This window comes from Genypterus blacodes, unplaced genomic scaffold (genome assembly GCF_046128005.1).
Source record: "Genypterus blacodes isolate CSIRO-AG114 ecotype Tasmania unplaced genomic scaffold, CSIRO-AGI_Gbla_v1 ptg000054l_1, whole genome shotgun sequence".
Taxonomy (NCBI): Eukaryota; Metazoa; Chordata; class Actinopteri; order Ophidiiformes; family Ophidiidae; genus Genypterus; species Genypterus blacodes.
Genome location: NW_027466866.1, coordinates 1,546,901 through 1,567,855, shown reverse-complemented (window position 1 = coordinate 1,567,855; position 20,955 = coordinate 1,546,901). Strand labels below are relative to the sequence as shown.

The 20,955-nt window shown below is 42.1% G+C and overlaps 4 protein-coding genes across 4 annotated transcripts; 3 read left to right on the top strand and 1 right to left on the bottom strand.

Annotated features, from left to right (window-relative positions):
- Positions 1-8,060: 8,060 nt before the first annotated feature.
- On the bottom strand, positions 8,061-9,962 carry dynlt2b (dynein light chain Tctex-type 2B). The gene is made up of 5 exons (XM_076151416.1): positions 9,753-9,962; positions 9,421-9,554; positions 9,086-9,155; positions 8,258-8,321; positions 8,061-8,170 (listed from the first exon to the last, which is right to left on the bottom strand). The coding sequence occupies exons 1-5, from the start codon at positions 9,797-9,799 to the stop codon at positions 8,123-8,125; spliced, it is 363 nt and encodes a 120-aa protein (XP_076007531.1). The 5' UTR covers positions 9,800-9,962; the 3' UTR covers positions 8,061-8,122.
- A 400-nt stretch (positions 9,963-10,362) lies between these two features.
- On the top strand, positions 10,363-11,674 carry LOC143001684 (receptor-transporting protein 3-like). The gene is made up of 2 exons (XM_076151415.1): positions 10,363-10,615; positions 10,924-11,674. The coding sequence occupies exons 1-2, from the start codon at positions 10,464-10,466 to the stop codon at positions 11,282-11,284; spliced, it is 513 nt and encodes a 170-aa protein (XP_076007530.1). The 5' UTR covers positions 10,363-10,463; the 3' UTR covers positions 11,285-11,674.
- Positions 11,675-12,331: 657 nt separating this feature from the next.
- Positions 12,332-15,174, top strand: LOC143001581 (5-hydroxytryptamine receptor 3A-like). The gene is made up of 10 exons (XM_076151230.1): positions 12,332-12,358; positions 12,470-12,524; positions 13,000-13,163; positions 13,238-13,282; positions 13,392-13,498; positions 13,612-13,781; positions 13,866-14,023; positions 14,194-14,404; positions 14,559-14,744; positions 14,880-15,174. Exons 1-10 carry the CDS (start codon positions 12,332-12,334, stop codon positions 15,146-15,148), a joined length of 1,392 nt encoding a protein of 463 aa, XP_076007345.1. The 3' UTR covers positions 15,149-15,174.
- Positions 15,175-16,706: 1,532 nt separating this feature from the next.
- On the top strand, positions 16,707-19,887 carry LOC143001579 (5-hydroxytryptamine receptor 3A-like). Its single transcript, XM_076151229.1, has 8 exons — positions 16,707-16,850; positions 17,105-17,149; positions 17,438-17,544; positions 17,890-18,059; positions 18,523-18,686; positions 18,854-19,064; positions 19,304-19,513; positions 19,595-19,887. The coding sequence occupies exons 1-8, from the start codon at positions 16,707-16,709 to the stop codon at positions 19,885-19,887; spliced, it is 1,344 nt and encodes a 447-aa protein (XP_076007344.1).
- Positions 19,888-20,955: the final 1,068 nt, after the last annotated feature.

Here is a 20,955-nt window from a genome sequence, read left to right as displayed (position 1 = left end):
TGAGGAAGCAGATTGGCCTCCACTGAAGTAGCACTTTACAGTAGCTGGTGATTGCTGCACAGCCTCATCTTCACAGAGGGGGGTGAAGATAGAAACAGGCACAGGGACAACTTCCCTATATTGGCTGGTAAATTCAGACGCTAGTGTTGTTACAACACATCACATCTGCAACAAAAGCTCAGAGGCCAAAAACAACAAATCCTCTTTTCATATCAGAAGGATCTTTGGGTTGTCGAGATGCAATCGTGCTGATAAAGTGAAATGAAAGTTATGAAATTGAAAATCAAGAAAATCTCTACTTATATGAGAACTAAGAACAAAGGTCTCTCTCTCTCTCTCTGTCCCTCTCTCTCTATCCTCTATCTCTCCCTCCCTCTCTCTCTCTCTCTTCCTGTTCCTGTTGCCCACCTGAGCGTTGGAGAGGAGGGAATCTCTCTCTAAATTCCCTCTCCCAAGCTTTCTTCCTTTTCCTTCTCCGTTAAGGTTGTTGGGAGTTGTTCCCTGTCATCCTACAGAGCTCTGGGCGGGTCGGGGTCCATCTGTTGTTGTGGGCCTGTGAAGCCCTTCAAGATATAGTGTCATGTAATATTGACTTGGGTCGGAGTGATTGGGGTCAAAGGTCAGTGCCTCTCCAGAAGCTGCTGGATAAGTAAATTGTTTCATCATCTCTCTCCCCCTAAAACACAATAGTATTCTCTGATTTCATGGACAATTCGCCAGTTTACATCGAGTGCCTCAAGTGTCCTGTGTACTGACAGTCAACATTTGGATGCTGTTGCCATAGAAACTGGATGCCCCCATGCACCTGAGGGTGAAGGTAAACACAGGTCTCCGGCGTCCTCCACAGGCCCATCAGCCAACAAAGAGCCAGCTTGTTCTCTGACATTATGTTTCCTCCTTCATGTCGAGATAATATGACACAAACAACAAAGCAACAGAGGAAAGCTGTGCGCTAAGCTCGTGCGTGCTCTGTTTGCTTCAGATCAAAGGCAATTACAGGCTTCCTGGACACACAGAGACATCACACAGTCAAGAATCATAACTCTCCAAAAAGTAGTCAGTCGAGTGGCAACATGATGAGGATGAGGGTGAGTTTTCTGGTCTTAAGTGTCCCTGACAAAAGCAAATCATGCTCGGGTATCAAGAGTGCAGTGATTGGAGAGTCTCGCCATCTGAGCTTCATCTGTCACTGTAATATCGGCCAGCACTTAATCAAAACTAAATACAATGGGGTTTAAACGAGCGACTCAAATTAATATTTCGTTTCTGGCAGCACAGACTGCATGAAACAACGACTCATTACTTACTTTCTTTCACTTTGCTTTCTTTCCAATGTCCAATTCAATATATCACCATCCGACTTAAACTTCTGCCACAACAACATTTCTTTTTCATGCAAACGTCTTCAAGCTTGATCATTCTTGTGGTTCCATTAAGCTTAATTCTCTCTCTCTCTCCCTCTCTCTCTCTCTCTCTCTCTCTCTCTCTCTCTCTCTCTCTCTCTCTCTCTCTCTCTCTCTCTCTCTCACTCTCTCTCTCTCTCTCTCTCTTGCAGGAGAGACAAGATTTACATAAAGAGACAAGCTTTACATAAAAACCTGTAAGTAGAGCATCCAAACCAATTACACTATATAACTCACCAATTGCTTAATCGCCAACCATGGAAATGACAAATTACACATTCGGAGATCCACTCTCCATGCAGAACAAAACCCCATTGGACCTGTAATTAGAGCCCATTTATAAATATATCTGTTGCCATGTTCTGAGCAATGGCCGAGGCGGTGACGTCGGGCTTCTAATTATATGTTTCATATTAAACACACGATTGACAATGATAAGACATGACAGAGAAGAACGAGCAGTCTCATCCCCCAATCCAACCCAGCGACCCAGAAGAAGAAACCCAGGAGCTTTATGGGTCTTGTCAGCACCAGATCATTAAAAATCCAGACACACTTTGTTTACATGTGTCACAATTATCCTAAACTATACTGCAGTCTGTATTTTACCACACAGCCCACAGAGACTCCAGGAGATTCATCTTATACAATCCAAGGGAAGAGTAGCAGTAAACATATCATCACCCATAAACAACACAGTCTGCCCCGTTTCCCCGGTAACAGACATGTCAAAGAGCTTTGTGTATGTGCAGCGGCATCTCTAATCAACTAATAGACGTGGTGAGTCGAAATTAGTTTCTCAGCATCCGCTCTGTGACGCGTCAGATATCAGCGCTCAAAATGGAGCAGCGTCTCTCTGCTCCGCGAATCGGTGTAATTTAGAAAATGAGTCAGTCTGCGAAGTGGGTTGCGTGTTGTAGTTTCATCAAAAACCCCATTAAGGCCGTGACAAGTCAGGGACAAGGAAGCAATGTTCAATAGCCAGGCCTGCTGTGTCTGCTTTGATGAATCACCTGCGTAATATGGAAACGGCGGTGCGGAAAGAAAGCCTCACAAAGACACGGGGCTCACACGAAGATCCATGTTTATGAATGATAAAGCAGCTGCATATGAATGTAAACATCCTGTTGAATATGGAGGAGGACACACACACACAAACCTCCAGCAGAGTCAATTATGGAGGATGATACTCAGTTGACCTGAGGGGGGGATAAGTTCAAGTTAAAGACATCCCAGTTGAACCTTGGTTATTATTATTTAGCAGTCAGTGTTTTTAGAGGCGTACAGCATGTTTCTGTGTTCAGTAAGGCATCAAACCAACCCCCCTAACCCCGGCTGCTAACCTCACCGTCACATCCCATCTGTAAATACGTGGATGGATTTCTGTCCTTTCCACCTGTTGTGTCTCTGATTGTGCTGTCCGCTCCGCGCTGTGTCCTCGTCACACACAACATTGACTAAAGACGAGCGTCACATGATTAAAACAGTTTTTCCTCACTTAACAAGTCAATAAGTCCTGCAGGTAATCAATCACACATCCTGCAGAAGAAACACAATTTAAATGGTAAATGGAGTGTAGCCTTATAACACTTTTTTTTATCTGATGATCCAAAGCGTTTTCCATATACACACATTCACATACTGATGGTGTGTGAGGATGGTGTGTGAGTAATGATAAAAGGGAAAGTGTCAAATGCGTGATGACTGACCTCAGATTAAATCCGCTGGTAAAAGCAGAGAAGTAGCAATGAAGGACAGAAAATTAGCAATTGAAGCAAATCAGACTTTGCAATAAGATCATGAAAGTCACTCCCCTCTTAATTTAAAACCAACTGTCCCCCCCACACACACACACATACACACACACACACACACACTGATTCATACTGGGCATTGCCTGGATGTCATCCTCTGCAGTCGTGTGAAGAGGCCTGAGTGTGTGTAACAGGACAGACAGCTGGAGAGAATGTACGTGAAGACTTCTTCTGATGCACGGCAGCAAAAGAAGCAAAGAAGGAGGCATTTTATTGGACTGCATACATTTTCCTCCTCTTTTCCTCCTTAGTGGTTGGTGACCCTTTGAAGCACAGCAGGAGGTCCTCTCACCCGTGAACAGCTCAGTGTGGGTGCATAGGTGCCCGTGAGCACAAAAGCATATGGATGGGTTTTGACTGCAATTACAATAAAAAAGAAAGGAAGAAAACATGAATAATTAAATGTGCCCGTTAATATAAAAAATGCATGTGGGAGAAACAGACAAACTTAACTACTTAATTCATGGCAAAGCAATGTAAGATAATACTAAATCGTCATCTCAGATTTGAATGGTGATCCATATTCTTGTTACCGAACAAACCAAAGAATCACCAGAAGATCAGTTTCATCTCAGTGTTACGCTGAACTGGAAGTGGAGAGAGTGGAGACTTTCAAAGGTTGCACGTCGGAATTATTTGTAGAATCCCAGTGATTGTATTGATTCGGAAGCAATCACTTAGAAATTAAGAGTCAATGCAAAACCCACTTAGTATGTAGCTGCTTTCTCAGCTTTGTCACGCACAACCAAAGTCACAAAAGCCACAGGATCACTGGCAATACAATAAAGAGTGCAGAGGAGTGAACAGTGACGTCTTTACTGTGCCCGAGAGGCTCCGGAGTTTTCTGTCCAATCCATCCAATCCCTCACAGATCCAGCAATCACAGTATTGTTCTTCTCTCGTCTTCTGTTGGTTTTTGGCACTCCACCACTTCGCCATACTTCAAATTACAGACACCATTCAAACATTAACCTGTCCAGAATATTCAGGACATTCTTGCTATGGCTTTTTGGTGTTTGGTGTTTCATGATTTCTGATATTTAAACACATTAAAATCTGTTCAACTTGTCTTCAGGTACTTCTTCCTACTTTCAGGCACAGAAAGCATTCAAGCATTTTTCCATCCCTCAAACTTCAGGCATTCAGCTTTTGTGTGTCTCGATTGTGTGTCCACCTTACTGGACAAGGATGTGGGAGAATGTGCACATGATATTCATTCACAACATTGTTCCTGTGTTCTCTCCATTTCTGCCCAACGCCTCCATTATATCACTTTTTTAGATAGTCAAAACAAATACTGGAAAATGCTGAAAATTATAACCTTCATAGTAACAGAACTGTGAAACCTTAGACTATAATTTGTCTTAATCTTCTCTTCTGAAGAACCATAGAACATAATTAATTTGTGTTCCCTTCATGTAATTGTCTCTCTGTCTCTTAGTAAACTCTCTGAAGAAATAACCCAGCACATAATTATCTCTTTCATTTGTGCCACAGACATAATTCAAACACTTAATACATGCGTTAATGGACACCTAAATTAATAGTAGTATTAGAAAAGATCACAGCGATTACTTTTAAGTGATCATGAATATTCATGTGTTTTATCTGACATCTACCTAGTTTCATGAGGTCATGGATGATGACCACAAGGAAAACAATTATGCGACGATTATGCCCTGAAATTAAGAACTGAAGGGAAGTATTCCTCCCACTCCTGCTAATCTGATGCACACACACACGCACACACACAATTTCTGTACACATAATCTCACCTTAACTGGTCTGATTTGTTGTGTCCATGAGTGTGTGTGTGTGTGTGTGTGTGTGTGTGTGTGTCTGTTTGTGTGTGTGTGTGTGTGTGTGTGTGTGTGTTTCTTTTCTTGTTTGATGAAAATATGCCTTTGCACATACACTGCTCCATCTAACATACTGGGTTTGAGTACCAGACATCATAGTGTGTGTGTGTGTGTGTGTGTGTGTGTGCGTGTGCGTGTGCGTTTGTGTGTGTCAGCATGAAGCTGAACTTAGAAATGGGATGATGAATAATGAATATGTTTTCTTGGACTAGCTGTCAGTCTAGATGTTTCTAGAATCCATCAGCTCTGCCACATTTACATTTATTTACATTTTAAAGTACAATGTTACGCAACAGCACCTGATTTGAGGTAGAGGGATTTGACAGCTCAAGTTGAGAGGACAAGTCCAGGGCCTTATTGACTCAAACCAAAACAGACAGTTGGCGAAGTGAAGTGTTTCACTGAATAAGCTCTCTGGAATCTGCTTTGATGAAACAAAAGGATTTGAGTATGTTTACTGAAATTATACATTATACAATTTTATGAATAGATAAAATCAATAGTTAAACAAGATGACCCAAAAACTGAGAAGCTGAGAAGTTATAAAGGTACACAGACATGCACATCTTATATGCAGATGAGCACACCCACACACACCCACACACCTGAGTAAAGTGGTACTCTCCAGCTCAGTCTTTGGTTTCATTTGTGTCATACTCATCCATCTGTCTCTTGTTGTGATTTGACATTTGGGCCATTAATCGTGTGATTGTATTTGTCTCTGAATGTGACACGAGTCTCTTAAAAACGTACTACTTAAAATTAAATGTTTTTCAATAATTGATCCAGGAATTGTATTACTGTGAACTCAAACACGCAGTTAGAAACACGATGTCTTTATCAAACTGAAAGTAATCGCATTGTAACGCTGCACTGCTTGGACCAATAACAACTCTCATTTATAGTCACCTACCAGCAGCACCACCCAGCTGAGCAGCAGCACAGGTCTCACGAGAATCATTGCATCCTGTAGCGCGTTCAATAAATCCGGATCAAAACAGCCGAGGGGAAGATGAGATTGGAAGCTTGGAAGATTGTCTCTCTGATTTAGTTTAGTTTCAAAGTCTAATCAAATCTGTGATGTTTTTCTTCACATCCCTCAAACGCCTGTTCCCTGGTTATTTTTTAAGACAGAGGCAATTTGTTTTGAGATTGCACTCTTTGAACGTATCTTTCAATGTCTTTGGGCTAATAACCATTTAGAGGTGAGCTGATGGTGATGAACAAGTTTATTTCCCTCAGAAATGAAGAAGAAAAACAACTTTGACATGTACTGGATGAGTCATTTGATTCAGTGATTCAGCCGGATACATCGTTTGTTCACTTTGGTCTCATTACTCTTTTATATCTGAAAGCATCTGGTTATTCCAACATGGGCTTGGTTCAGAGCCCGGTGAGTAATTACCACAGAAGACCAAAATCATAAAGTGACCTCCTGTTGGACACTTTCACAAATGTTTGTCAATTAAAGGGATGCATCTGCGTACACAAAGGCACACACACACAATGTAACTAATGTAACTCAAAACTGAATAGATGTACTGAAAGAAAAAATAAGATAAAGTATGTAAGTGTGAATCACCAAGTGGTGAAAATAACAAAATGCATAAGAGTGTGCATGGAAACATTTACTCTGACAGGCGTTTAGTTCCACTTTTAATAGCTAACAGGGTTCGAGTTCAGCAGCTCAGCCCTAGATTTTAAATAAATCTACGAAATCTGCTTCAGTTGCTGAGTATTTCATGGATTCCTTCCATGTCCAGACCTCTTTATGCTGCAGGACTAATACTGGTTTAAGATCTGACCTCAAAATCGCACACAGGCGACCTCTATTAACCTTCACATGACAGGCAGCTACCCCAACGTTCTCCTGTAAAATTGTTTGATGAGATGTTTGGAATTCATTTTCCCCCTCAAAGACCTCGTGACCTGTCCGGGACCAAAGCAGCCACAAAGATCACCCACTGTGAAGTTTCAAAGGAGTTTTTCATGTTTTTCACTTCGTTTTAGAGTAGCAGCAACAAAGAGAATTGCTCAAGAACATCAAATGTTCCGCTACAGCTTCAAAAAAGGGAAATGTCTCGCCGAGAAGAAATAAAACCCATCTTATAGAACATCAACCCATACATGAGTTAATTGATATGTTCTGAGCCTGACACATCGTGAGTGAGACCTAGAATGTTTTAAAAGCAAATATCTTTTTCTTTTTACCCATCAACAACATTCCCTTTAGCTCAGTAATTATGTCTAAAAAGATTAAACAGAGTTGTGAAAGATGGGCGAATTAGACCGTTTGAGCTCAACTTAAAGGCTTTCAGACAGACCCTTAACTTTAGTGGTAAGAGAGTCTTACACTTTTTAATTGATTTTAATTAGAGATGAATTTATGCATTTCTATTATTTTATTTCTGTTCTATCATCTAATATGGTTTGTGTAATCTATCATTTGTGTAGGCAGCTGTCACCACCTACCCTATAATAATATAACCTACCCCCTCCTCCAGGTCTTGTGTATGAAAGAGCTTACCTGTCAAATCGCTGCAATCCTCCTCCCTCCTCTTCCTCCTCCTGCTCTTCTTCCTCCTCCTCCGTCCGCGCCTATTCAGAGCAAATGTCTGGTATCTACAGTATCTGATTTTTTGTTCTCTTTATTCAAAAAGAGTGGTTTCTATGTGTATTATGTAATTAATGGTTTGATCTATTTAATAACATAAAGAGGAAAGTGCCAGAAGTAGAAACACAAAACACCTTCATCTTGAAGGCACAAACTGACCGAACCTCAAAGCTCTATTTGGTGATAAGTGCATATAGAGACTTAAATGCTGGTTGAAAATCCGCATGGCTGCCTTTCAGCTCACTTTGGTCTCTATTCTAGAAGAGTAGGAGAAGTGTTGTTGCCGTAACAGAAATGACCTTGTCAGTCTGAAAGCCTGTTGTGATTCATTGCATTGTAGGGTGAAGAGATCTGAGTCATACCAATGAATCAAACACGTATGAAACATTTATTAAAACATGTATGAACACTTTGGCATCCTCCTCCACGTCCTCAGTAATAGTAGCTCCCAAACACAGCCGCCATGCAGAACAAGCTGTCCTGAGAAGGTAGAATGAGTGAGTGAGTAAACTGTATTGAAGAGCGTTTGAGTTTCCCCTCAGAGTAGAACAGAACAAAGGCACTTACATTCATGAAAACATCTTCGGCGTAGTTATCTGTGTCTGAATCCCACAAACACCTAGAAGACACCCTGTGAAAGACAGGAGAAAAGGGAGCTGAGTGTTAACAAATATTAACAAATATGGATGTTCAATATTTTGAGCCCATGCACTGGATGGAAAAATATGAGGATGTGAATGAATAAGAATAAACAGCTACAAACTATAACTGACTGACAAATACAGCTGACGTGTGTGTGTGTGTGTGTGTGTGTGTGTGTGTGTGTGTGTGTGTGTGTGTGTGTGTGTGTGTGTGTGTGTGTGTGTGTGTGTGTGATCCCCCGATGTGATGCTGGATATGAGTGTCTAGATACCAAATGATTGATAATAAAAGCTAAATAAAAACAGCAAATAATGACATCACCAACTGAGCTAGAGGACACATATTCCCTTTTCGGATCCACTCACGATGTCACTGTGCCTCCCACACAAAGATTCTCTCTGGGTGATAAAGACAGACGCACCTCAGAGTGGATTAGCCTGGGACTCTGATCACTGATGCAGTGATTCATAGACCAGGAGCCATGCTGAGAGGGAACCATTGCTTGATTTCCCCACAGAGAGAAAAAAGCTCAAAATGCAAGGACAAATCCTGCCGAGTCTTATGTCTTGGTGGGTGTATGGAAACTGAGTTGCAGTTGAAAATGTGAACGTGCAGACATATCGAGCTTCACTGAAACGTTTTTCCGACTAAAATGGAATCACAACATCCTCCCTATGTCTTCAAATGCACAGTAAACACACTTACGTAAACTAAATACTTGTTTTTCGAATTGTACTGTACAAGATCACTCACTTGACTCCTTGTCCACGTTGTTCTCCGATGACCAGCTGTACCACAAGCTTGTATCTGTCAAGCCCCACACCTACAGAGAAAAAGAAACTTTGCAGTGATTTCACAGTAGACTTATTGTGGCATTTTATCTATACTGATTGTATTCCTTTTGGGGTTTGTGTAGTTCTGTAACCATAAAGCTCATTGTGTTTCTACTCTACACAGCTGTAAACATGAAATCTCAAAGGAATATCAAACCACCTACTGTGCAATTGCTTTGAGATTGCAAGGTTGTGGTTTGATATTGCTTTGGGATTTCATGTATAGAAAGAACAGAGAGCGGGTTTATGACTCACTCTTCACTTTGTCCTTGATAGTGTTTGTCAGTGAGTTTGTCAGCTGTGGGATCTCCTCCGAGTTGTACTGCAGTCCAGACAGCCTCTCCCTCAGTACTTCGCGGATACACTCCTTTACAATGGCTGGTTTGAACCTGGCAAACACGGGGATTGACCGCAGTAATGTGTCACAACCACCCATTTATCAGCATCAGCATGTTTGTTCAACATACGAGACTAGTGACTGGAAACGTCCCGCTGTCAAAAAGTAGCTAAATGTGTTGGCTACAATGCTAGCGTTAGCTTCACTCATAGCATTGAGTGAGATATTTTATCGCCTTTGACAAACTTACTTGTGCTGGTGATTCGGTCGTATGAGGTACGTGTTAGACTCCTCCATTATAAGTCAAAAACGTAGCTACAGCAAGCTAAAAACAGACCCATTAGGCAGACGGGTGCTAACATGCTAGTTTTAGCAAGATAGCAGCCGTTACCATAGCGACGTCAGTTCTTCGTCTCCCGTTTCTAAACAAGGCGTCTGTTTAGTGCGTTGTGACAGAGAGACCAGCAGGTGGCGGTGCTGCACGCATCATCTGAGTTTCGTTTCCCCCGCAGTCCATCACTGGTCGGTTTGTTTTGTTTTCGTTTGTTGAAACTTGACAGCAATACTAGCTGACCATAACCAGCTACTGGAAAGATATGTAACCTGCTTAACATCCATTATCTATTTCTTACTGCTGTCCACCTGATACAGTATAATATGATACTACAAGTATTACTACTACAAGATACACTTAAAGATGGATAAAGTGAAATAGTTTATATCATTTGTGCCTTTAACACAGCCAACAGACTGTCAATTGACTCATCTTTATTTTTAGTAACTGAGACATTGTTCAACGTGGTTTTCGTCATTCTTTTTGGGCGTGGAACTGAAACTTAGGGAATCAGACTTTGAGTTTCATTTTCCCCACAGCTCTATTTTGGTCAGCTGTTCTTGCCCAGCTAGTCTTTATCAGAAGGAGTTTGTGTGCTGCACCGATCAGCTGAGAGAGACAGGCACAATGACACAACTGCAGGAGTGGACAAGTGTCTTCCAGCAAAAAGCAAGCGAGCTAAGGGAAGGGGACACCTGGAGTCTGGAGTTTGATGATTCCATTGAGCCTCATAAACCAGATCATGGCTGGCAGCAGTACATCAGGAGTGCAGCTGCAAGGTCAGTGTGCTGAACTCTTCTACACATTATTGCTTGTCTTTGTTTTAAACATTAATCAATTAAGATGTCTTAAAATGTGTGTAAAATGTTTTAATTGCGATGTTTTAACAGCAATGTTTACATGAGTTTTAATTTTTTTTTTACTTTTGAAATTAATAATTAGACAGCCTTTCTGATGAAATGATGTCATGGTGCAAAGTTTCAAAAAGATAAAGAAAGAAGCCTATGAGTGAGACAGAAAGGAGGACAGGTCTCTGTACATTCTACTTCCTGGAATAAAGAAATCCATGTCCCCTTTTCTTTAAAAGGTTTGGATGCTCCAGTTGCAGGAGAACCTGGCCATCCAATCGGGTGATGGTGGTTTTCCACATGCGCCTGGCATCTGGTGTGGGTGTTGTCAAAGTGAGGCGTTTCCGTCAGAACTGCAAACGGTGCAGCAACGCCCCGATGGAGGAACCAGATATCAGCCCTGAGAATGTCTGCACCCTGCTGGAAAATCTGGTGAAGAAGATCAGAATAAAGTGCTACAATGAAGCCCCAAAAGAACCCCCTAGGCAGTTCACCAATTATGATGTGAAGTCACCCCATGAGCCGACCCATTGTGAGGGCTGTATTAAAGGCATCTGCAACAGAGATGAGCAGACCGCTTCCTCTTTTTCTTTTCAGTGAGAAAGTCATTCATGTCCTCACTGAAACAAAAAAGATTGTCAGCAATTGCTTTAATTTTGCTCAAACTTGCACAATCATTAGATTTCTTTAAATCATGTGCATATGAGGTCTGTTATGTCTGCACTCGGGCATCAGACACACTTCAAATCCGGAATGTAATAACTTTCAAATACGCTGGGCTGCTTTATTTTCTTGTGGTTGAAGTATAAATGTTGTTAATTTGTTTTTTGAGTCAGTTTACATGAACATAAATCTGTCTAATTTCACCCTTTGAGACATTGTATGTGATACATTTTATTTGACTTATTTATCTGGTTTGTGTAGCGATTGTAAGAGAAAAAAGAAAAATACAAAAAAATGTGCTGCAAATAAAACTTCACTAAACCCTCAGAGTACAGAGTCTGTCTTATTTGGCAGGGATTCAACAAGCTAAAGAATATTTAAAAAAAATAGTATCCCTGACAGAATCCTATCATATGGAAATTGCATACAGAATAGCAGTATGTGCGTGTGTATGTGGGTGGGGGGCCGGCATCGGAGCACACCTGTGTCTTACAAGTTTATTTGCATTAGACCAGCAGGTGTGACACTGAAGCCACTTTGGTCATCTGCAAGTCACACACAGGTGCAAAAAAGAGAATTTGTCACGGCATTGTTTTGTATTTTATAACCACCGACAGGGAAAGTAGCTGTCTGGTGAAGCCTTGTGTCCCCCACATCATTTGCCCAGCGGTGTATTCGTGTCACACTAGGTCGCACAGCCGTACTATGTATATCTTGTCCACTAAGGCAGAATTTAGACCTGCAAGAGTCTGTTTGGGTAGGTAGAGGGTAAGTCTGCACTATTTGGCTATAGGTAGATACAGATAAGGCCACAAATCAGCTGTTATAATCAAATCATGCAGTTTTTCACTAAGAATCTAATGTTCTAGTACATGTCTGACATAGTAACAGCAACACAAAATATGATGCATATGTGTTTGTGTACATTTCTGCCTCACAGACACAGCTGAGACTGAAGACGCTCTGACAAAACTTCTCATCAATATGTCGTTGAAGGATACAAGTCTGAAGGTAAAGTGTATTTTGATACTATACATTTTACACAATAGGTAGTATTTACAACTTGGTGCACAGTAACTCTCAGAGACATCCACCCTCACCCCAACCTGCTTTAAATTCCAGTGGCTCCATCCTTCAGTGTATCCCACTCTGGCTCTGATAATCACCCTCACACAAGGTAAGCTTCATAATCAACCCTGTATTATTGATATTGTTAGATTTTATGAACAAGGTCTCATATCTACAATTCATGTCAGTAACAATCCCAAAATGAAGCCCAGGGACATTAGAATATGAAAAATATAGGATTATAAAATGATCAGTCAAACCACTGTGCTGACTAAATAACTAAAGATATAAATGAAGCTTTCTTTATCTGATAATTGCTTGTTTTAATGTGATTTTGTCATTTTTTTCATGAGTTTAGCCTAATTTTACTCATGATACACCATCAAGGGAGTACAAACTGAATACTTTGCCCCATTGTAGCCAGTTTGTAATGTCATATGTACACTAGTAATATCGCAAAACACACATTAGTGCTTGATTCATCTGCCACTTACCATCCATTATCCAGTTCAGAAAACAAAATGTCTAATTCTAGTTTGTTGCATGCAGGTTTTAGTGTTGTTGTTGTTGTTTTTCCTCCTCAGCTCCATGCGGCGCCGAGATCATCAACTGCTCTGAGCCGAGCTTTCCTGCCCTGCTGGAGGCTCTGACCCCCGTGTTGTCCCTCAGCGCCATACGTCCTGTCTACAACACTACAACCCGCACCAATGTCAGCACGTACTTCACCATGTACGGGATCCAAGGAGTGGTAGGTTCGGCTCGCAGCAGACCAGCAACACAGCAACACATCCAGTTATAAAGTTCTTTGTTTATGTCTTCCAGGATGAAAAGGCTCAACTCTTGATTACAAACCTTTGGCTTAATTATGTAAGTACAATTTTCCAACCTTATCACATTAAAATGAATTAAAAATGCTTGTGTAATTAAAAACCAACCTGCTGGCATCATCTCCATCATCTTCATCGTCTTGTTTCAGGAGTGGATGAATGAATTTGTCAGCTGGGACCCAATTCAGTGCGGCACTGACAAGATTTCTCTCCCCAGAACTAAGTTCTGGGTGCCAGATATTGTAATCGATGAATTGTGAGTTCCATGTACTTTACTGTTTGTGCTCAGGCTTTAAGTTGAATTTTAAAGGTGTCCTGCTCTCATTTTGTAAACGTTTTACTGATGCTTTCTGTTTGTTTGTCTTGTAGCATGGATGAAAACACAGCCCCCCATGCCCCATATGTGTATTTGTACAACGACGGGCGGGTGTTCAACGGCATCCCAGTCAGAGTGATCAGCGCCTGTAACCTGGATATCTACACATTCCCCTTTGACATCCAGAACTGCACTCTCACCTTCAACTCCTACCTCCACATGGGTGAGACCTCCAAGACAGAAGGACAGATACTTCATCGTGTATATTTCTATTAAATAATCTGCTTCGTTTCGTCTCGTCTCCTAGTGATGGACATAAAGATGTTCCTGAGGAAGCCAGTAGAGAAAATCTCAGAAATCTCCAAACTCATGATGACCACCATGGGGGAGTGGGAGCTGCTGGACATCACTCTCCACGAATACATTGACGACGGTCCAAATTCCATCGATAAGCTTGCATTCCATGTACGTTTAATCTGTATGGTTTAGAAATACATTTGCAACTCAGGAGTTTAAGGCGTAGGACTGTTCAGTAACTAACATTAATAGACATTTGGACCGACTGAACGCAACATTGAGAGCCAATCTCCTGACACTGAAAGGAACGTGAGAGGGATGTTCTCTCTGTTGCACAGGTGAGGGTGAGACGCAGACCCACCCTGTACGTGGTGAACCTCCTGATCCCCAGCTGCTTCCTCATCACCGTCGACCTCTTCAGCTTCCTGCTGCCGCCGCAGAATGTGGACCGGTCCTCCTTCAAGATGACCCTCATCCTGGGCTACACCGTCTTCCTGCTCATCATGAATGACCTGCTGCCTGTCACTGGAAACGCCATCCCGCTCATAAGTCAGTAGAATCCATCCTGAAGGATTTGAAATGGTTTATTGAGAGCAGATATTAGTGTCAAAACTCTTTATGATAAAGGATAAATATTGTACATATGCAGGAAGACAACAGGCCCACGTACACTCAATCAACTTACGATTGTTTTCTCTGCCAGATGTGTTCTTCTCTCTCTGCCTGGCTCTGATGGTGGCCAGTCTGCTGGAGACGATTCTCATCACCAAACTGCTGTATGGCTCTGATAACTTCTCTCAAGTCCCCCGCTGGGTCCAAGTCTTTGTTCTGGAAATTCTAGGCAACTTAGTTGGCCTCCCTCCAAAGCCTAAAGAACAGAGAGACGCAGGTAAGCTATTTATAAAGTTCTCCTGCCTTTATCTGTTACTTAAATGAATTGAGCAGAGGATGAGGATGTTAAGAAATATAAGCATTCGTGTCTCATGAGCTCTCTCGTGTTTTATTGTGGCTCATCAAAAACTAGAGGCCAAAGCCAGAGCGGTGGTGGCAGAGCGTCCAGAGCAGACTGGGGCAGGGGCGGAGGAGAAGGCCCTGGAGGAGCTGAGGAGGCTGGGCAAGGACCTGCGGGCAATCCGCCTCCATGTGGACCAGCAGAATGGCAGCCAGAACTCAAAGGACTGGATGCAGGTGGGTTTCATCATTGACCGCCTGCTCTTCGGCCTCTACATCCTCTTCATAACTGTCAGCTTTATTACCATCATCATAATCTGGGTGAACTCTTACAGACAGTAGAGCCCTGTTCTTTCTTTTTGGCGATTCTATTTACATGGCTTAGTAATCTAATGTTTCCCGACTTGCTTTTCCTTTCCGTTTCCTGACTATGCTCACTCTGTACATCGTGATTTTATTTTATTCATAATGATTTTCCTGTAGCTGAGAGACATTTATGCTGCACCTTTAGTGAAATAGCTTTACCGTGGCAGTTAGATGACGTTTATGTTGATTTGTGTCATTGTAGAATGAAGGAAAACGTTTGTGAACAGAATAAAAGCACTTGGAAAAACACTTTCATAGTATTTGGTGATTGACATCCAGTCAGTTTTGTCTGAGCAGTAATTAATTTCATTTAAAGGTTTTCATGTGTCAGACACGATGTTGTGTTGTATTTGATGTCTTTCACACACTCTCCTGAGTCGTCCTATCGACTTTATTCCATATAGGTTCATATCATATCATATCATTTGGGGTCCTGGTATTATGATAGTTTACCTAAATGGAATGTTAACACCACAAGTGTCGTCAGTGACACTTGTGTGTTTCGTGCATGTCTGTCAAAAATGCTCCTCACTGAAATTGTCTATGTAGTTTGCTCCAAGGTTTTGGCGCCCTCTTCTGTGCGGGACATCAGGGCAAAAACAAACAAACCACAAAACTAAGACACACACGCACAAATACATTGACACTTTTATAGTATGTAATTATTTACCAAGTGACTAATTAGAATACACACAATGGAACTGTGTAAGATTCATACCAAATAAACATGCAGACTAAATCAATGGCCAACATTACAAGATAAACACTTTGCATAATTAACAAAGCAAAAATCAAGTGCTGTATATTTATAATAGTGGTGCCAAAAGAGGTTCTTGTTTTGAAGTAAGAAGATTGCAATTAAATGAAAGCAAATCTTAATTGCTTCAATTGTGCATTTTACTTCCCTGTTTATCTTTTAATATCTGTGTGACTGGTCACTTCAGTTTGGACTAATCTAAGGCCTCAATCTGGCTTTCAATTAATTCACTCCAAGTTGTAGTGTTGGAATTCTCTCCAAATTCAAACTTATCTTGGAATATTTATCCATTTATCCATTCAGGTTTTGTCTAGTTCTCACTTCAAAATATGTGCAGAGCTTTGCAGCAAAGCCCAAAGCAGCAGCGCACAACTCAAACTAACAACCGCCTTTGACCCGATGTTAATGTTTTTAGCGCTGCCAGCTGAAAGTCAAGCCTTCTAATCTTCTGCTCATCTTCATCTCTGTGCTCATGCATGGTAAGTACACTTGCAACATACACATAAGTGAATTATATCACAGAAAATGCTTGTTATTCATTTCCAAGCCGCAGATTGTCTCTTTGAAATCTATGGAAATTCTTCCATTGAGGCAAATTTATGTGATTTCCATTAAGAAAGATGAAATGGGCTTTAACTCTTATGGATAATATGCTATAGAATAGATGAAGGACATTTCACTGAAATACACACAGATAGTGTGGATATTAAAGTTCACACTGTTACTTGAGCCAATTTACCATTCTCCTCTTCCTCTGCAGCTCCGTGCAGCTCCGGCATGTTGCATTGTTCCCGGCCTGAGCCCCCGGCCCTCCTGGAGGCTCTTCAGCCGGCCTTCAGCTTGAGCTCCATTCGACCTTCCATGGATATGTCAGCCACAAAAGTCAACATCAGTTTCATCATGTATGGCATCCTGGATGTGGTGAGGGACACATATTAAAAACTGTAATAGTCTTTAGTTTTATTTCTGCCTGTACTGTCATGACACATTTACTGTAATGACATCTGTGTGTGTGTGTGTGTGTGTGTGTGAAGGCTCCCTCTTGTGAAGGTTGGCATTTATTAACCATAACATGACATGATGAAATTACATTTACGAACAATATTTCCCACACACACACACAATTTTCTGTTACACACACTGTACCAACTTCATGAAGTGGTTTTCTTTTTCAGGATGAAAAGGCCCAAATCCTGACAACATATGTCTGGATGCAATTAGTAAGTTTTACAGTTCTGAAATCAAATCAATCCTGTAAAAAAAAAATGTAATGCTATAATGAATGTAGCCTTATCTCATACATGTGACTTTGATTTCACTAAAAGTGTTTTTCAGTTGTTTTTCTTACCAAACAAGTTGTAGATGTATAGGTTCATACTGATCCAGGGCCAAGGTTCAGTGCTCACTATTAGAGCACTGTAGCTTACTGTGTGTGAATATGTGTGTGTGTGTGTGTGTGTGTGCTGTGATTCAGCTATGTGTCCCACACTGTGTGCTTGGTGTTGCAGGACTGGGACAATCATTTCATCATTTGGCACGCAGATGAATGTGGTGCTGAGAGGATATCTGTTCCAAGAAAAAAGCTTTGGGTACCAGATGTGGTGATCAATGAAGTGTAGGTCTCATGTCTCTGTCTCTGCCTCAGATAGTGGGGATATCTCATGAGATGATTGCTTATGAGTACATCATAATTGCTGTGATTGCTTCCAGGACTCACAAGTATTGTTCTTCTTGTCCTAAGGCTAACCCTAACACTAGTTATAACCCTAAACCCTCTTCAGCATTCAGCAAAAAGTTTCAGCAATTGCAATCACAGCACATTTTCTTCAGGAAATCGATTTCTAGTTAGATATAATAATTAAAGTGTGTGGTTATGGGGAATTGTGCACAAAAGACACATTTCTGTATTCTTAGCAAATTTGCTATATTTATATTTTTATATCATTCTCCCATCTTGCAGAGTTGATAAGAACTCAGCTCCTTACGTCCCGTACGTCTACCTGTTTTCTGATGGTACCGTGAGCGACGCTCATCCTTTCCGAGTCGTCAGTTCCTGCAATCTCAACATCTACACCTTCCCCTTTGATATCCAGATCTGCTACCTCACCTTCAACTCCTACCTACACCGCAGTGAGTAGCGAAGCGAGTAGTGAAACCTTCCCAAACCCACTTGAACTGTCATGTTAATGGGAATTGACCATTTGACCGTGAGGAAACAAATCTTCTTCTAATGTTCTTTTACCTTGTTATCCAAGTGTTAAAGCCTCAAGCGGTCTGAATGGTTGTCTATGTCTCTTGCCCAAGACTCACATACTCAACAAATAACCTCAACAACACAGACGGATATATTTCAGCCCTTGTGCATCAGACTCATAACTTATCAGTCAACTCTGATTGGTACCACTATGTGCATAGAAGAGGTATTAGCTAAAGTGAAACCATAGCAGTTGCACATCATCATTTGTATCAGTCAACGTCAGTGTTTGCCACAAAAATGCATGATAGTTAACTCGCTGAAAGTATAAATCCTGCAAATGAAGGCGCAGTGTGTTCATGTTTCATTCTGTCTCACCAGCCTTTGGTTTCATTTCAGAGAGTGACCTGGAGCTGAACTTACAGGTCCCTGTAGAAGAGATTGTAAATCGCTCGAAAAACGTGATGGCAACTAATGGAGAGTGGCAACTGGTCAATATCACAGCGGCGAAAGCTGAACTGAACGCGTCAGATGGACAGCCTTATGATGAGCTCCGCTTCTTTGTAAGTCATTATGAACTGCAATGCTTCAACAATCTTATTTTGTACAATTGTATTCACTGTGAACTGAAAGGGGGAAACAGATCAAATGTGAAAGAGTCTATTATCTATTGACTTCATCAGAGCAAGTAAGAGCAAACCTCCTCCTCCTCCTCCTCCTCCTCCTCCAGGTGACAGTAAAGCGCAGACCCACCCTGTACGTGGTGAACCTCCTGCTCCCCAGCTGCTTCCTCATCACCGTCGACCTCTTCAGCTTCCTGCTGCCGCCGCAGAATGTGGACCGGTCCTCCTTCAAGATGACCCTCATCCTGGGCTACACCGTCTTCCTGCTCATCATGAACGACCTGCTGCCTGTCACTGGAAACACCATCCCGCTCATAAGTCAGTTCAATCATACTTTCATTGGCACTTTTGTGTAAAAACAATAACACTGATCATGCAAACTCAGTTATAAATGAAGGGGAGATATGTATTTTTTTTGATAACTACATCATGGTTAACAAAATGCAATCCTTCCTATAATAAGTATCTAATATTATGTTCACTGATGCTTTTATTCTTTGACTGTACTGCTCAGGATTGACTCTTTACTGATTCTTTTTATTTCCTTCTTGTCTCAGATGTGTTCTTCTGCCTCTGCTTGGCCCTGATGGTGGCCAGTCTGCTGGAGACTCTGCTGGTCACCAACCTGCTGTGTGGCTCTGCTTGCGTCTCTCCAGTCCCTTGGTTGGTGAGGGTGATTTTCCTTCAAATCCTGGGCTGCCTGGTGTGCCACCCTCCAAAACCCAGAGATCGCAAAGACACAGTCATCCAAAATTCTGCTGTGCACGGTACGACGTTACACCTATGTGTGTGTCATTTAGACTAGGTAAACAGTGAAGTAATCATCTGAACTATTCAATCTATAACAGAAATGAGGGAGTCCCCTCTGGCTGTAGAGAAGAGAGAAGCTGATAAGAATCCTCCAGAGGGGAGGGGATCGTTGCTGGAGCACAAGGCCCTGGAGGAGCTGAAGTGGCTGGGCAAAGATCTCCAGACCATCCGGCACCACATGGACCAGCAGCTGACTGTGAGCCAGAGCTCAGAGGACTGGATGCAGGTGGGCTTCATCATTGACCGCCTGCTGTTTGGCCTCTACATCCTCTTCATAACAGTCAGCTTCATTACCATCGTCTGTCTGTGGGTGCAATCATACAACATGTGAGGGTCAAACACGAGGACAGTTTGCCCTTGAGCTGACATCTTTCTGTAATGCATATTAATATTTGCTGATGTAGTTGAATTTTGCATGCAACTGAAGAGTGCTATTCATTTTAAGAGTAATTACAATAGTCCTCTGCGGCCTTTGTGAAAGTGGTGTTGTTAGTTTGAATGTCTTGTACATGGAGAACACAGGACAATTAAAGCTTCATTATCAGTTTCATCAAAAATTTCCTCTGCATATTCAAAATGTTTGCGTGTAATGACTTTGCATGGCGTGTGTGATTCAATAAACTCCTCTGTGGTTTGTTGAGGCGTGTGTCTTCTTCCCTACCTGACCCACGTCATCAACACGTCTCTGGCCTCTGGCTCTTTCCCCTCTGCTTTCAAGACTGCTAGAGTCACTCCGCTTCTAAAGAAACCAACTCTTGACCCTTCAGACATCAAGAACTACAGACCGGTATCCCTTCTACCCTTCCTATCTAAAACTCTTGAACGTGCTGTCTTCAAGCAACTGTCACTGTACCTCCACCAGAACAACCTTTTGGACCCCCACCAGTCCGGCTTCAAGGTGGGCCACTCGACCGAGACGGCCCTCCTGGCAGTGACCGAGTCACTCCAAACTGCTAGAGCGAACTCTCTCTCCTCTGTCCTGATTCTCCTGGACCTGTCTGCAGCATTCGACATGGTGAACCACCAGATCCTTCTCTCTACCCTTGAGGGAATGGGTGTCTCTGGCTCTGCGCTCTCCATGTTCGCGTCCTACCTGACAGGTCGCTCCTACCAGGTAACACTGAGAGGTTCTGTTTCGAAGCCACGTAGGCTCACCACTGGGGTTCCGCAAGGTTCGGTCTTGGGCCCTCTTCTTTTCTCCCTCTACACAACATCTCTTGGTTCGGTTATCCACTCCCATAACTTCTCCTACCACTGCTATGCTGATGACACCCAGCTGATTCTGTCGTTTCCTCCTTCTGACGCCCAAGTGGAGACGCGCATCGCTGCTTGCCTGGCAGACATCTCGGGGTGGATGTCGAAGCACCACCTGAAGCTCAACCTGGACAAGACTGAGATG

Excerpts from the sequence above, each read along its gene's own strand:
- LOC143001684 (XM_076151415.1), top strand. The coding sequence starts at position 10,464 with ATGACACAACTGCAGGAGTGGACAAGTGTCTTCCAGCAAAAAGCAAGC. Across the intron at positions 10,616-10,923 it reads ATCAGGAGTGCAGCTGCAAG|GTTTGGATGCTCCAGTTGCA; the intron begins GTCAGTGTGCTG and ends TTTCTTTAAAAG.
- dynlt2b (XM_076151416.1), bottom strand. The coding sequence starts at position 9,799 with ATGGAGGAGTCTAACACGTACCTCATACGACCGAATCACCAGCACAA. Across the intron at positions 8,322-9,085 it reads CAACGTGGACAAGGAGTCAA|GGTGTCTTCTAGGTGTTTGT; the intron begins GTGAGTGATCTT and ends TGTCTTTCACAG. Across the intron at positions 8,171-8,257 it reads CCGAAGATGTTTTCATGAAT|GACAGCTTGTTCTGCATGGC; the intron begins GTAAGTGCCTTT and ends CTACCTTCTCAG.
- LOC143001579 (XM_076151229.1), top strand. The coding sequence starts at position 16,707 with ATGTTGCATTGTTCCCGGCCTGAGCCCCCGGCCCTCCTGGAGGCTCTT. Across the intron at positions 16,851-17,104 it reads TGTATGGCATCCTGGATGTG|GATGAAAAGGCCCAAATCCT; the intron begins GTGAGGGACACA and ends TTTCTTTTTCAG. Across the intron at positions 19,514-19,594 it reads CCAAAATTCTGCTGTGCACG|AAATGAGGGAGTCCCCTCTG; the intron begins GTACGACGTTAC and ends AATCTATAACAG.
- LOC143001581 (XM_076151230.1), top strand. The coding sequence starts at position 12,332 with ATGTCGTTGAAGGATACAAGTCTGAAG. Across the intron at positions 13,782-13,865 it reads CAACTCCTACCTCCACATGG|TGATGGACATAAAGATGTTC; the intron begins GTGAGACCTCCA and ends CTCGTCTCCTAG. Across the intron at positions 14,024-14,193 it reads TCGATAAGCTTGCATTCCAT|GTGAGGGTGAGACGCAGACC; the intron begins GTACGTTTAATC and ends TCTGTTGCACAG.